At 39.8% G+C, this 13,773-nt stretch overlaps 1 protein-coding gene across 1 annotated transcript in view; it reads left to right on the plus strand.

The window, feature by feature from the left end:
- Nucleotides 1–13,773, plus strand: part of EHBP1 (EH domain binding protein 1) — a gene marked incomplete at its 5' end in the record, with an annotated part of 230,829 nt that overhangs the window by 111,100 nt on the left and 105,956 nt on the right. The window contains one exon of the mRNA XM_081998215.1: nucleotides 4,563–4,749. Within this exon, the coding sequence (XP_081854341.1) occupies nucleotides 4,563–4,749 (187 nt within the window). The remainder of the gene's footprint in view (nucleotides 1–4,562; nucleotides 4,750–13,773) is intronic.

Here is a 13,773-nt window from a genome sequence, read left to right on the forward strand (position 1 = left end):
TTTTCAAATTGTTCAGTAAAAAGTTTTTGCTAAGGTACGGTAAGGTGAGCACCAAAGGAAAGATTTTCATAGGTAGTGCCAGTTGGTAGTTTTTGTGTACCCTAAATCATGAAGGTTTATGTCCAGATGTGTATTGTTTCTTATCTAATGGGAATATTGATGCTTTTATTATCTACATAAGTGGATAATCTTGTTCCAAACCCTATTAAAGCCTAGGCTTTAGTGTCCATTTGTGACAGACAGTTCCACAAAAACCCAAGATCTTATATGAAATGTGTTTTCCTTTATTGATTGCAAATCAGTCAGCTTTCCAGTCCCATACACTGTCTCTTCTTCTGGCTTATCAAAATGACAATTAGTAGTACTGGATTTATCTGCCATAAACAGTTGCTGTGTTGTGTCTCTCTAGCATGTTCACTGTTACTTGTCACTTGTCTGAATTAAATGGTGCTAACTTTTTCAATCTCTCTTCATACAGAAGTCTCTTCATCTCTGTAATAATTTTCACCGCACGTCTCTGGACCCTGTTATTTCTTCTGCTATGTATCTATTTTAAGATGTGTTGACTTGGCCTGAGCAGTGTATTCAAGACAAAGCTCAACAACTGAATCATATCACAGCATTAGAAAACTTTGCATATTATTTTCAACCTCTCTCCTAACATCTTGTCTTTTGATTTTTATTGTTTTGTTTTGGGTAGTTTTTAATAATTTTTGACTGCTTCTGATCCAGTGCTTTCCCCGGGAGTGGTTTTAAATCTCATAGATGGAAGGCATGAGAAATAGAAGGCTCCTGAAAAACATTTACTGTTGCTCAGGAAATACAATGTAGTTTTACCCCTGTGTCTTAAACATTTCATTGGAGTTTGCGTAATGCACCACTTGGCATTTTACTCTTGTATTTTGTGTGAAATGCGATGATGTATCATGGCAACATGGAAACATCAGTTAGCATCAGGACCCTTGTCCCACTCCACTCTGGCAGATCCCTAGTTCTGATTCTGGACTCAGAACTTACACAAAGTGCCCCAAGAGCTGAACTCTGACTCCAGTTTTGTAACAGACTCTTGCTGTAATCTTGGAAAAGGTACTTACCCTCCCTGCGCCTCTGTGAAGGATTTGCCTTGGGTAGTTGGCTTAATTGAAACGTATTTCACTAATGGTTGTGAAGGTAGCATAAGATTTCACAACACGCATAAGCAAAGCATAGTCACAAGCATAAGCATAATGAGGTGTTGTGTGGTACAGAGGGACTTAGATGACCCAGTATGTATATTCTGCTGCAAAACTATGCTCTCAAAACATACTTCCTCTGGCTAGATTCTCATATCTAACTAGAGATAAGGAACACGTTTTCCTTTTATTAGTTTGGGCGTTTGAATGTCAGTGTAAAATTCTACTTTTGCCTTTTTGAATTCTGTACATTAAAATCAAAATGGTGGGTGGCTACCTGTTAATAAAAATGGCATACCTTGCTAAGTTAAGTTTAATTATTTGACAATAGCATAGCTCACAGCTACTTAAAGTATGATTTCAACCCTAGTACTTCTGTTTGGTAATATTACCTGATCTGTTAACCCTAACACACTGACAGCTTTGTTACTGCTCCTCAATAAAATGTTGATTTTTTTTTTTTTCAGTTGACCAGTAACGCTGATCAAAATAATTTTTAAATTGGTCAGAATAAAACTTGCTCTCCGATATTATTTGGCTGTCTGGCTCCTTAACTCATTAATCATTGCATGGCTTAGAATAATGCTGTCTAATTGGAAAAACTATCGAGTTACCATCTGTCAAAGCTGCTTGTTGCTCAAGAAGCCACAAGCCACCACACTACCAGTGATAGCTTGATGCCAGGTAGTTTGTCAGGTTTGGTTTTTTTACTTTTGTGGTGGACAGTCTAATATATCTTTAGGCAAATCATATTGTGTGGATCAATTAAATAACTTCACAGAAGCAAAAAGTATGGAAGCTAACCTCAGAGAAAAGTGCTGTAATATTTTTCAGCTAAGGTTTTTTTCAGCCAGACTTTTCCCATGCCTAGTTTCTTGTATAGCCGTGTGGAAGCTGTGAGACTTAAACTCTGCTACATATATCAGACCCCCATGACTTCAAAATTTATAGCCTCCTCAGGCAAGAACAATTTTGGGTTTTTTTCTCTATTAGACTTAATTTTTCAAAAATCTTTCTCAATATTTGTAAGAACAATTAAAAGCTGTGGAGAAGGGAAGGTGGAAAGTAGTGTGTGTGTTCTGTGCATACTATGACCAAAGTATGAGGGTTTAGCCTGGCTTTCAAGCAAGTTCTCTAGGAAAAAAAGGCAGTCACTTGTCTCCTTATAGCACTTCCTCCTGGTGCGTGCAGTAAAGTACAATTCTTCAAGATTGCATACACAGCACAAACAATTCTGGAGCATATAAATTCAAAAGGTGGTTCTTCCAAACTTTTTTACTCTCATTGATAAGACTTTTTTTTTCCTCACACCAAATTAATTTTAACACCTTACGAATACACCTTTCTAATTCCAAGTACACAAAGGTAAATTACTTTCCTGCCAAACGTGCTGTGTCTGTTGGCTATTCAGAAGACTAACTTGTTGCACTAAAGAAAACCTTGTGCTCTCCTGTAGAATGCATTGTTCTTCAGCCTTTATCTCTTTTATCTTCATTTTCACCTCCCTTTGAACTTTCTGGTGTCTGAAGACAGCTGAGCTGGGCTGTCAGCTAAATTAGAGCTACTGACAGCTAGGTGCATTCTCCACTCCAGCCTGAATACCCTCCTTTTTCTACTGCCTCCCATGGAAAACACCCATCCATTTATATTTAACTCATTATTTTGATGTTGCCTTTAGTTTTGATTGCACTGGTGGCTTTGTGCGTGATGGGCAGAAAAGTGGGAACACCTGAAAGTTGCCTTCAGTCAGCAGATGAGTTATTTTAGTGTTAGTTTTTCTTTCTGCCTTGATATCTGGATTTAGATCTTTTTCTCTGTAGCAAGCAGTGGCAGGTTCTCAGCAATGTCTGGAGGTTTTAAGCCCAGTCTTCTCTTGCGTGCTTCAGTAATCTCTGCCTTTCAGAAGTAGACTTACTTTCTGTGGTGTGGATTATTAATTGCTTGTTTTTTCTCAGTGAAAAGAGGATGACTGTAAACTGCATTAAAATAAATTCTAAAATCAGTCCATGAGACTGAAAGACATATTTTCGTACTAGAACTACACAAAACAGAGAAATTTGGTGTTGTGTGAAAGGAAACTGCATGAATAGTTGGGTTTTCGCTTGTGCCCAAATTTTTCTGTTGTAGTTCTTTCAAAACAGCATGTACTAGCTCATGACTCTTATCCTGAGAGGAAATTTGTAAATGGATCTAGCTAGGTAGGCTCTTGTCTAATGCTGTATGCATTATTGTTTACGTCTAGAGTTGAATTAAAGGGACTGAGGTTATTTGTTATGCTTTATGTAAGTGTATGCAGATAGATCTTTGGGAATTGCAGTGACTTGGTTACATAAACATTGTTTGAGATGTATCATAAATATATCTTGCAAGGGAAATATGGACTGGAAAGGAATTAATTAACATATCAGTTTAGTAACTAACCATCCAGTTTTGGGTTGCAAAATATGAAAAGTGAAGATTATGAATAAAATAATTCAGTGCAAAGAAGTTTCCCGTAAGTATCCTTAGCAGGATACAAAATTTCTGGCTCTTCTAAGTGTGTAATAGAAGCCAGTATTTGGTGTATTATTGATTGATATTTGATTTATCAAACTAATAGATAAAATTTGGAAATGCTGTGGAAGTATTTACTTAGGGTGGAACAAATGTGGAGTTGGAACGTGAATGCCAGTGCTGAAAAGAATGATTCTTTGGGCTGCATCCACTTGGTGGAAGATGTTTACTGTGTTTCTTAAATGAGGTTTAGTTATAAAAAGCGCTTTCAGAATAGGCAGATGATGGTCACTGGTATCTGTAGAGAGGTATACATGAGTCAGCTGTGGTTTTCTTACACTGTTCTCGTATCCAAAGAGTGTTCTTGAAATGGTGTGGTGCCTGCATGCTGCAGAGTTTAAAGTACACTCAGTGTAGATTGTGTACCTACGGAGGCCATAATTGTCAGACTTGGCCAACGAAGAGTGAGGCCCTTAAAGCCATGTTGAAGCATGCATGTAAAAGTGGCCGGATTCTTAAATCTGTTCTAATGAAGCATTCTTAATTGTGTTTATTAGAATATTAAAGAGCCAGCAACTTCACTCAAATTTGTTGGTATTGAGCTTGTCTGTAAATAAGATCACTCTTTGATAGATAGCTAAGTATAACTGAAGAGTTAGCTTTATGCAATTGAAAAAGCTTCTGTAATTTACAGGGCTTTATAAAACTTATGGAAATTCTGACCTAATGCAGTTTTAACTGTTGTAACTCTTCAATCATGTGAAAAAGTAAATCTAAAAGAACTCTTATGTGGGATAATAAAAGCATTTTAGTCCTTGGCTTCTCTTAACAGGTCTTATTTTCAATTTTTAATTCCAAGGAGATAGCAAAGAAATATGTTTCCCTTCTTTTAATTAGATCAAATCCATTTTATGAACCAAAATCAAGCCCTGCTTTAATTAAAGTTGCTCCACTGCAAGAGCCAGAAAAGAAGATGAAAAGAAAGGCTCCTGAACCACCAAACCTCTTGCCAAGGACAGAGACAGGAATGAGTGAGAACATATCAGCTATTCCTGCATCGAGGGAGCTTTCTTCTTCTCCTAAGGTAGGTTTTTCATACCAAAATTTTGTCTTTGTTATTAACCATACCTTTATGTGTATTGCAGACATCCTATTTATTTCTGCAGGCCATCTTAAAAGCTTCGCTTATACTTAATAAGGTGTTGGCTCATCTCTATTCACTTGCTGGCTCATAGGGAGAGAGCAGCAGTAGGAGCCTGTATTTTTTCTTTAAGGATTTAATGACAATAGTAACAGCAACTACAGTTTCAAAGAAAAGAGTCTTCCAGTAACAAATGTTACAGGACAGCTGGATATGCCATCGAGAAGGAAGAAGATAATGTTGAACAATACTTTGTCTTGATCTATTGTAATGCCGCTAAGCCTCGCCCCTGTTGAAGGGTCTGTCTCCACATATCTGTCATAAATCTGGGTTTTAAGAGCTTGGTACTGGATGCTGTTTATTTGTATTGGGATTTACATAAGTGCAACTCCATAGGTATGTTTTTAAACATTTAAAATAAAGGTTTTAAACATTTTAATAAAAGGCAGTCTATTTTAAATGAGAATAACTGTTATTAGGAACGTCCAGACTAAGCATACTTACATGTGCACATTACATTTGTGTTTGTCAAGGGAAAATATGAGTTAATCCCTGTTGAAGAGGGGCGATATGCAGCTTAGGTATTTTAGGATTACAACAGCTAACTTCTGTTAGTGTGAATTTTAACTCTAGTGTTTCAGCAGTTAGCACCTCTTGTGCTTTGTTAAACAAAATAAGCATTTAATAGTATATGTTAATGGGCCCTTCTTAAAAATTAATTTGGAACATGCTGACTGCTTGTTTTGAGGGGCAGGAAGATGAGGACAAAAGGCTTCCCTTCCAGTTTGTTTTGCCCAATTTATGCATATTGTCGTCTGTTTTGCCTTGTATTGGAGCTGCTGTACTTAAGACTTGAATGAAACTACTTGTCATACCTACCATTTCATTGCTTAATTATGCAGCCAGATTGCTGACATGTCCTTGTCCCCTCAGGCTCTGATCTTGCTGTCGTTTTACCACTCAATCAGGGTAAAAAGTATGAGACCAGAAATCTAATCTGTGTCTGCTCACAGCAAAACAAAACAACATAGTAAGGCCACAAGCGCAATTCACAAGTTATTCTTAATATGCAAAACCACAACCAGGGAAGTATGAAATCAAAGCATAGCAGTTTTCTAATGCTTTGAGATGGGGTTCAATCCTGTTTGCTGGAGTTTCTATATGAAAAATATTGCACATTATTTGATTTCTGGTGGAGTCTGGCCCTCGGGTCAAAGCAAAGTGGCCGAAGTAAAGCATTCTGGTACTACCAGGCAGAGAAAAGACATCTGTGGAGGAGATTTTATCAGGTTGCTTGATGGAGGTTGTGCCCCCATTGCTCATTGTTTGAGAGTTGGGTTTTTTTACAGGTCTGCATCCAAGGAAATATATCTTTCTGCTTTATTTCATGTCTTCATTGTGCTGAAATAATATATTACTACTGGGTTTGGTTGTTGTAGTTTTTGTCTACCCCAGACTAAGTTTTAGATTGTCTGAAAGCTGGAACTGATTAAGAAAAGATGCAGGATTGAACCTGCTGAGAAGACCGTGCTGTTACAAACACAGTCAGGTAGTTCCTGCTCTTATGCAGAGTATTAGTTTCCAAATATTTTTGCTCCCTGCCTGCTTGCAGCCCACTTCCCTGCCACTGATGCAGAGGCACAGCTGAGATCAGCAAAGGACCAAGTACCGAAACTTTGATATTCATTAGGGCTGTGAGGGAAGATGGAGCTCTATGCTGACCTTTTCTTGTACAGGAAAGCTTTAATTTTTTTTACAGGATTTTGGAGGATGTGAGACCATTAGGGAAGGCTCCAAAGCAGATGCAGTGTCCTGGTTTATTATATTACAGATAGAGTGGAAGGTTTTGCTGACTGGGTGTATTAAAATATTGTACGGTCACTTGCAATTCAGAAAGCTTTCTGTAAGCCCAGTCTTTTTTGTGTGCATGAATTGTTTTGCGCTAAGGTGGTCTAATAACATTAGATCAAAAGCACTTTACTTGGAATACTTTTTGAAATTCGGAAAAGTACTGGCATTTAAAATAAAATAAAAGAAAATTAAACTATTTCCTCACACCACAGTACAAAATAGTGCCCAGGTAGGACTTGGACTGTTGGCACAAATAACTTGTATGTTTATTACTCAATAATCGTGACAATGTTTAGCAACTCTGAAAAAACTCCCATCGAAACACATAAGGCACTATACAAACACAAGCTTAGCACACGCCCTTATGTGGGGGGAATAGTCCCATGGAAGTAAACCTAGGTAGAGGGAAGTTAAGTATGTTATTCAGTGTTTTGTCCAATTTTTGTCCAAGTTCGCTGTGCACAGAAAGCCTCTGCTACCACTTAGGTTGTAGAACCTAACCAGAACCCAAGTGTCCCGACATGTTCAATTCCCTGTCTTGGTTGTCGTCACAGGAAATGGCTGCGGAGCAGAAATGCTGATCTTTAGCTACATAAATACAGCATTAATATTAGAACTTTAGAGTTAAAAGGAAAAAGATTCCAAAAATGCTTCTGCAAATCTTTGACAAAGTACTTGGACCTCATTTTTCCTTCACATGCTGATAATGTTCATGACATTTGCTGAACACTAAAAATACAAATGCTGTTATTAACATCTATATATCAGCAAGTTTATTGGGTGCAAATTGCTCCTGAAAGATTATTTGACACATGACAGATTCCTACTCAAGATACAGGTTCCAAATACTTGAAATTATGTTACCCTACCAAAAAACCCAAAAAAATCAGATGTTAAAAACAGTACTAAAGTTCTTAGGAATTTAAATACAAATTTAAAAGTAGAGCAAGAAAGGTTGGTATTTTCCTAAGTATACACCCAAAAATCGCATCATTAGGGTACAGCTGGACACCGAAATTGCTTCGTTCAGTGTTCAGCTGCAATAAGCCTTCTAGCATTGGCATCCAGGGTGTAAGAACACTTCCACAGAAGTGCAATTGTGTTTGCTGTTGAAACATCATAGCCTGAATCCAACATTTTGCCATTACCCAAGTAGTGGTGGAAGGTGTTTCTCGCCTGAAGGATATCTGACTTCCCACACATGATTTTTTGTGTGTGTGTGTATTTTCTTGATTTATAACAGCAGTGTCTGCGGTAATGAAAGAGAAGAATAAAACAATGAATTTTTAGCAGTCAGCAGTCTTGAACATTTCTCATTTGACAATAGACAAGCTAATGCATCTAAGTAAATTGCAAAAGGCCTTCTTTCAAGGGAGTTGTATGGTCTTTTAGCAGCTGAATACTATTTCTAGATTTTCCTGGAATCATATCCACAATTAATTACCTCTATTACTCCTGACACCACAGAAATAAAACTCTTCCTGGTTCCATTGCTCAGAAATGTATGTTGTACAAGATAATTCTGTGTAAAACTTCCATGTAGAACTAGGCAGAAAATTCCAGAAAGCATCTTCTGATCTGGTGGTATCCAGCATCATGCCTGGTATCCCCAGGATAAAGAGGGTATTCCAGGGTGGAGTCATGAGTTGGTATTAACTTTCAAGAACTCAACAATCAGTGAAGATAGAATATGAGACTAATAAATAGGCATTAACCTTAATATCCATGAAAACGGTAGAACTGCAGTTTGAAGCGAAGACTGGATCTCATTGGAAGAATGACATAAAAACTTACTGCCCAGACAATTATACATGATCATTGGTCAGAAAGACAAGTGATTATACCAAATACAGACAGTATTTAATTTATATTTTTGCCTTGAAATGATTGTTCTCAACCATATGGTGTACATGTGCCTGAAGCAGTTACAACCATAACAGTCTCTCCCACTACTGCAGGGCTTGCCTTTAGCCTCTTTCCTCCCCAAAGACATTGCCTCACTTGGTGTCCCCTTACCATTCCTTAACAAATTTCAGATGTGAGCAAAGAGTGCAAATGAGGCTGTTTCTCCCTGCCCCAGAACTGAGAGTTTTAGCCTACATGAGGTTGGTTGAGCTCATGAGCACTAGTAATCTAGAGTCTTGCCCCTTTCATATTAATTCTGCATAGGGGCACATGTACCTCTTTAGCTGCTGTAAGATTATCCCAGCTGCTGTCGTCTCTTTGGGCATTTCCAACATGCCTCTCTGTGCATTGTTTACAGAATCATAGAGGGGTTGACGTGGGAGGGGACCTCTGGAGGTCATCTGGTCCAACACCCCTGCTCTAGCAGGGCCACTTAGAGCCAGTTGCCCAGGACCATGTCCAGACAACTTCTGAATATCTCCAATATTAATCTGATCTTTTTCAAATGTTTGCCTTGCACTGCTTCCCTGAGCAATCAGATAACTGTAGTAGCAAACCCTTTCTAAGCTTCTTTAATGTCTTCCCTCTGAGCAGGCCATTTTGATCACTCTGAGATCCCCATGTCACCTGTATTGCTGAGGAAGGGGCAGTTGTCATAGATAAGGCAGGGTCTAGCTCTCCATAAAGGTCCAGCCAGCTCTTGTCCCCATAGTATTAGCTCAGTATTTGCCATATCTGGGTTTGGAGGAAGACTTGTTTCCAAATATTATTACCTACTCACAATTACTAAAGGAGTATTTTGTCTTCTGTCTTCCTTCCATGTCTCCTCTAAACTAATCTGAGTCATCAGAGAGCGCTTAAAAATTCAAAGTCTGAAAGCCTGGAATTATCCCACAGTTAACCATCTCATGTGGCTTGAAGACTATGGTGTGCTGGCTATATTTAGGTGAGTTTGACAAACTGCAAAGCTGTAATTAAGCTCTTCAGTCATCAGCCTGCTACAGTGCTGGTAAGGCCGACTGAAGCCTTGTTGGGCTTGTTACCATCATACATGTGTTACTGTTCTTGATGTGTTTGGATAACAAGGTTTTGGCTTTCACAGAGGTGATGGAGACTTTTAATTTGTTCCACGTGTTGTTGACTTTGTGGAAAAAAATCAAAGTAGTTCAGGTTCAAAAAGTGTTATCAGACCAGTGCATAGCATGCATATCAGTGCCCACCATTGCTTTAGCTGGTTAAAAAATATACAAACCAACTTGAACTGACTGAAATCTCAGACAGTCTTAGTATTTCTTATCTTCCCTGCATCATGTTGAGTTTATTGTAAATAAGATCCAGGTATCAGTTCCAGAGTCGGTAACTGTGTCCTGTAGTAGAGAAGCTGAAGTTGTGTGTCTGCACAATCATGGATTTTGTTGCCTTTGTGAAAATTAGGGGGAGGAATGCTACTGCTTTTTTTTTTTGGAGGTGAAGAATTATTTACCAGGGAACAGGAGGAAACAGATACTCACCCTCAACTGCAGAGTTGTTTTTAAATGTTAAAAGAAAATAGCTCCTGCACTGGATTGGCATTGCTCATTGACTCTTCGGAAGGATAGCATCTGCCCTTCCCCTCAGGAAACCATTCTGAGAAAGGCTTTTTCTATTACATGGTAGTTTCAGTTCGTTTCAGACTGCAGCCAAGGCTCATATTGGTGGCTCAACAAATCCGTCAGGTTTCTGGATACTGCAGTTACCATTAACCTACTGAAAGTCATCAGGTATGTTACGTTTGGTGAATCCAGTTTGGTCTCACATCCTCTCTCCAGTCTTCAGGGTCTGGAAACCTGTGTTCATTAGGCACATGCTTTGCAGAGTGATTACTGCAGGCTGACTAGTTGTCAGCCTGGGATTTCGTAGTTCTCAGATTTCCATCTCACAGCTGCCTACTGGGCTACCCAGAACATTTCAGTAAATTAAACTCCTGCACTCCAATCTTGGCTGTACGTGTTTCTCTGGCAATAAATGCTTATGTGAACAGACATGGAATTGATATCGGACCACAGGATGCTTTTTGAACTTAATCTTGGGTGGTTTTTTGAGTTATACCTAGGAACTGGTAAAAGTATATAGCACAAGGACAGGATGATAAATAAGCTTAAGTCTGTCGTGTTAATGTATATGGCATTCTTGCCTTTATGAACGTCACCGTGTTGCTGATGATCATGAAAACAGAGGCATTGGTTTCGATACTTGTAGACAGGAGCTTGTGATGGCCTTTTAATTCGGCACCAAAGGAGACTACATATTCACATAATAGTCCAAAGCAAATAATAACATTTCTGTTTGTCACCATCATTGTTTAAGGTTGGTCTCTCTTTTTTAAAAAACAAAACTAATTGGTTTGCATGCCCAGTGATAGTCTGCTCTCTCATGCCAGGCAAGCTAGCTGGTTTAAGCTAAGGAAACATGTAATAAGAAATACAGAATCCTTTTTCTGCATGCCACGTAATAACCCATCTCCATCCAGTTTCCTTTGTAATCTGTTGTGTATCTGCAATGCTTCTGTTCAGGCTGTTCAGAAAGATAGGCAGTTTATCCTTCAAACTGCAAAGGAGGTACAAATTACCTCGTTACAAAAGAAGAGAAGAAGGGAACAACACAAACTTGCAGCTGCTTCTTTTTTTTCTTTTTTTTTTTTTATTGTTTCTTTCTCATTTATTCTAGGGCAGAATAAATGCTTAGACAGAGATAAAGTGCAAAATATTCATGTGAGTTTAGCAGAAGAGGAGGAAAGTAACATTCAGTATAGTATTAGACGCAACTCTTGGGGATCCTGTAGTCTCCAGCTGCTCACTTTTTCCAGTTATATTTACCTCAGCATTATCAACCTTATGTGACTGAACAGTAGAAAGAGCTCATCTTAAAACACAGATGCAGTAATGTAGCTAAGTGGAGAAGTTACATAAAACTCCACATGGTAGATGAAGAACTCTTATTGTCTCTTGTTATCAAAATTATGTCAGGTGTCCATTCACATCAGGACTTCCTGGCTCTCTGGAGCATCTTCTGTAATGATTTTGCTCCTTTCCAGTTTCACATTAGCTGCAAAGGAATTGTGCAGCTCATTTGCATGAGATCTTTGTCACTTCTTAAGGAGACAGATAGTTCATCAGGCCCAAGGAAGACTTGTGAGGTAGTAGGCAGAATTTTAAGATATCTACTGTTATGAACCTGTGCAAAAAGGCACTCCGAGAAAATCTGTCTTTGCATACAACTCTAAGACATTTTATCTTTTAATAGGAAGAAAGACAAGCCACACACATAATGTGAACAGATAGGGAGATAATCATACTGAAGCACAGACAATTCATTAAACTTGCAGCTTTTCAAGTGTTAAATAATAGAAGGCTTCCATTTTTATACAGTACTTAAGCAATTTCTTATTACTGTTTGCATGTGTTTTAAATGGTGTTTATCAACTTGACTAGCTATGTGATTTTTCTGCATTTGTTACTATTGACCTATGTTTGTTTGGACATAAAACACCTCATTAGAATAGGCATTAAGAGTAAGAAGTGAACTGTTCTCTTTACTTCCAAATGCAAGTGTAGTATTTTTCCATTTTGCTGAAGGTATGGGCTAAAGAGTATCTTCCTCCTGTCCTCAACTAATGCATGCTTCAGGGTTTGGATTTACTGCATTGCATTCGGTCCCTGTCCTGACTTCTTGTGTTCCCCCCTTCCCTGCCCCACCTTGTGCCAGAGCCAGTGCTGACTGTGAGTTACGTGAGTACCAGGAACACAACACTGACACAGGAACACAGCAGGACAGTCCCTTTCAGTGGCAGCACAGTCATCACTTGACTGGGAAACGTATCCTTGGTGTCTCGGCAGTGTGCTGGTTTGGTGTATGCATTGCTCACAGCAGCTGCCGGTTCTGATGATCCGGCAGTACTTAGGCTAGTACTGCCAGGAAGCAGCCTGTTAAAATCGACAATGCAACCTTAGGTGAGTCTTCTAAATGTCCCTCACATTTTACCTCTCCATCTGTTCCTATTTGCAGCAGAATAATTTTTTTTAAAAATTTCTTTAATCATCCGAGTTCCTACGTACTAAGTGTGGTTATTCTGTCAGTATAAGGAAATCAAACTCTCATTCTCTGTTTTTACTGCTTTTGTGCAAATCAAATGATTTGCTAATGAAGGGGTGTGGTGGGTTGACCCTGGATGGATGCCAGGTGCCCACCAAAGCCACTCTATCACTCCCATCCTCAGCTGGACAGGGGAGAGAAAATATAATGAAAAGCTTGTGGGTCGAGACAAAGACAGGGAGAAATCATTCAGCAAATACCGTCACAGGCAAAACGAACTTGACTTGGGGAAATTAGCTTAATTTATTACCAATCAAATCAGAGTAGGATAATGAGAAATAAAAACCAAATCTTAAAAACCTTCCTCCCACCCCTCCCTTCTTTCCAGACTCAACTTCACTGCCAGTTTTCTCTACCTCGTGCCACAGTGGTGCAGGGGGACAGGGAATGGGGGTTGCGGTAAGTTCATCACGTTATCTCTGCTGCACCTTCCTCCTCCGGGAGAGGAGGACTCACACTCTTCCCCTGCTTTAGTGTGGGGTCCCTCCCATGGGAGGCAGTCCTCCATGAACTTCTCCAATGTAAGTCCTTCCCATGGGCTGCAGTTCTTCAAGAACTGCTCCAAGCATGGGTCCCTTCCATGAGGTGTGATCCTTCAGGAACAGACTGCTCCAGCATGGGTCGCCTATGGGGTCACAAGTCCTGCCAGCAAACCTGCTCCTCTCTCCACGCGGCCACAGGCCATTCCAGGAGCTTGCTCCAGTGCAGGCTTTCCCATGGGGTCACAGCCTCCTTCAGGCATCCGTCTTCTCTGGCGTGGGGTCCTCCCAAGGCTGCAGCTGGAGATCTGCTCCAGCATGGAGCTCTGTGGGCTGGAGGGGCACAGCCAACCTCACCGTGGTCTTTACCATGGGCTGCAGGGGAATCTCTGCTCCAGCACCTGGAGCATCTCCTGCCCTTCTTTCTGCTCTGACCTGGGTGTCTGTAGGGTTGTTCCTCTCACGTACTCTCACTCCTCTCCCCGGCTGCATTTGCGCAGGTTTTTTTTCCCCTCTTCTTAACTCTGTTATCCCAGAGGTGCTACCACCGTTGCTGATGGGCTCGGCCTTGGCCAGCAGCGGGTCCATCTTGGAGCTTGCT

Source organism: Phaethon aethereus (genome assembly GCF_964289735.1).
Source record: "Phaethon aethereus genome assembly, chromosome: 3".
Classification (NCBI taxonomy): Eukaryota; Metazoa; Chordata; class Aves; order Phaethontiformes; family Phaethontidae; genus Phaethon; species Phaethon aethereus.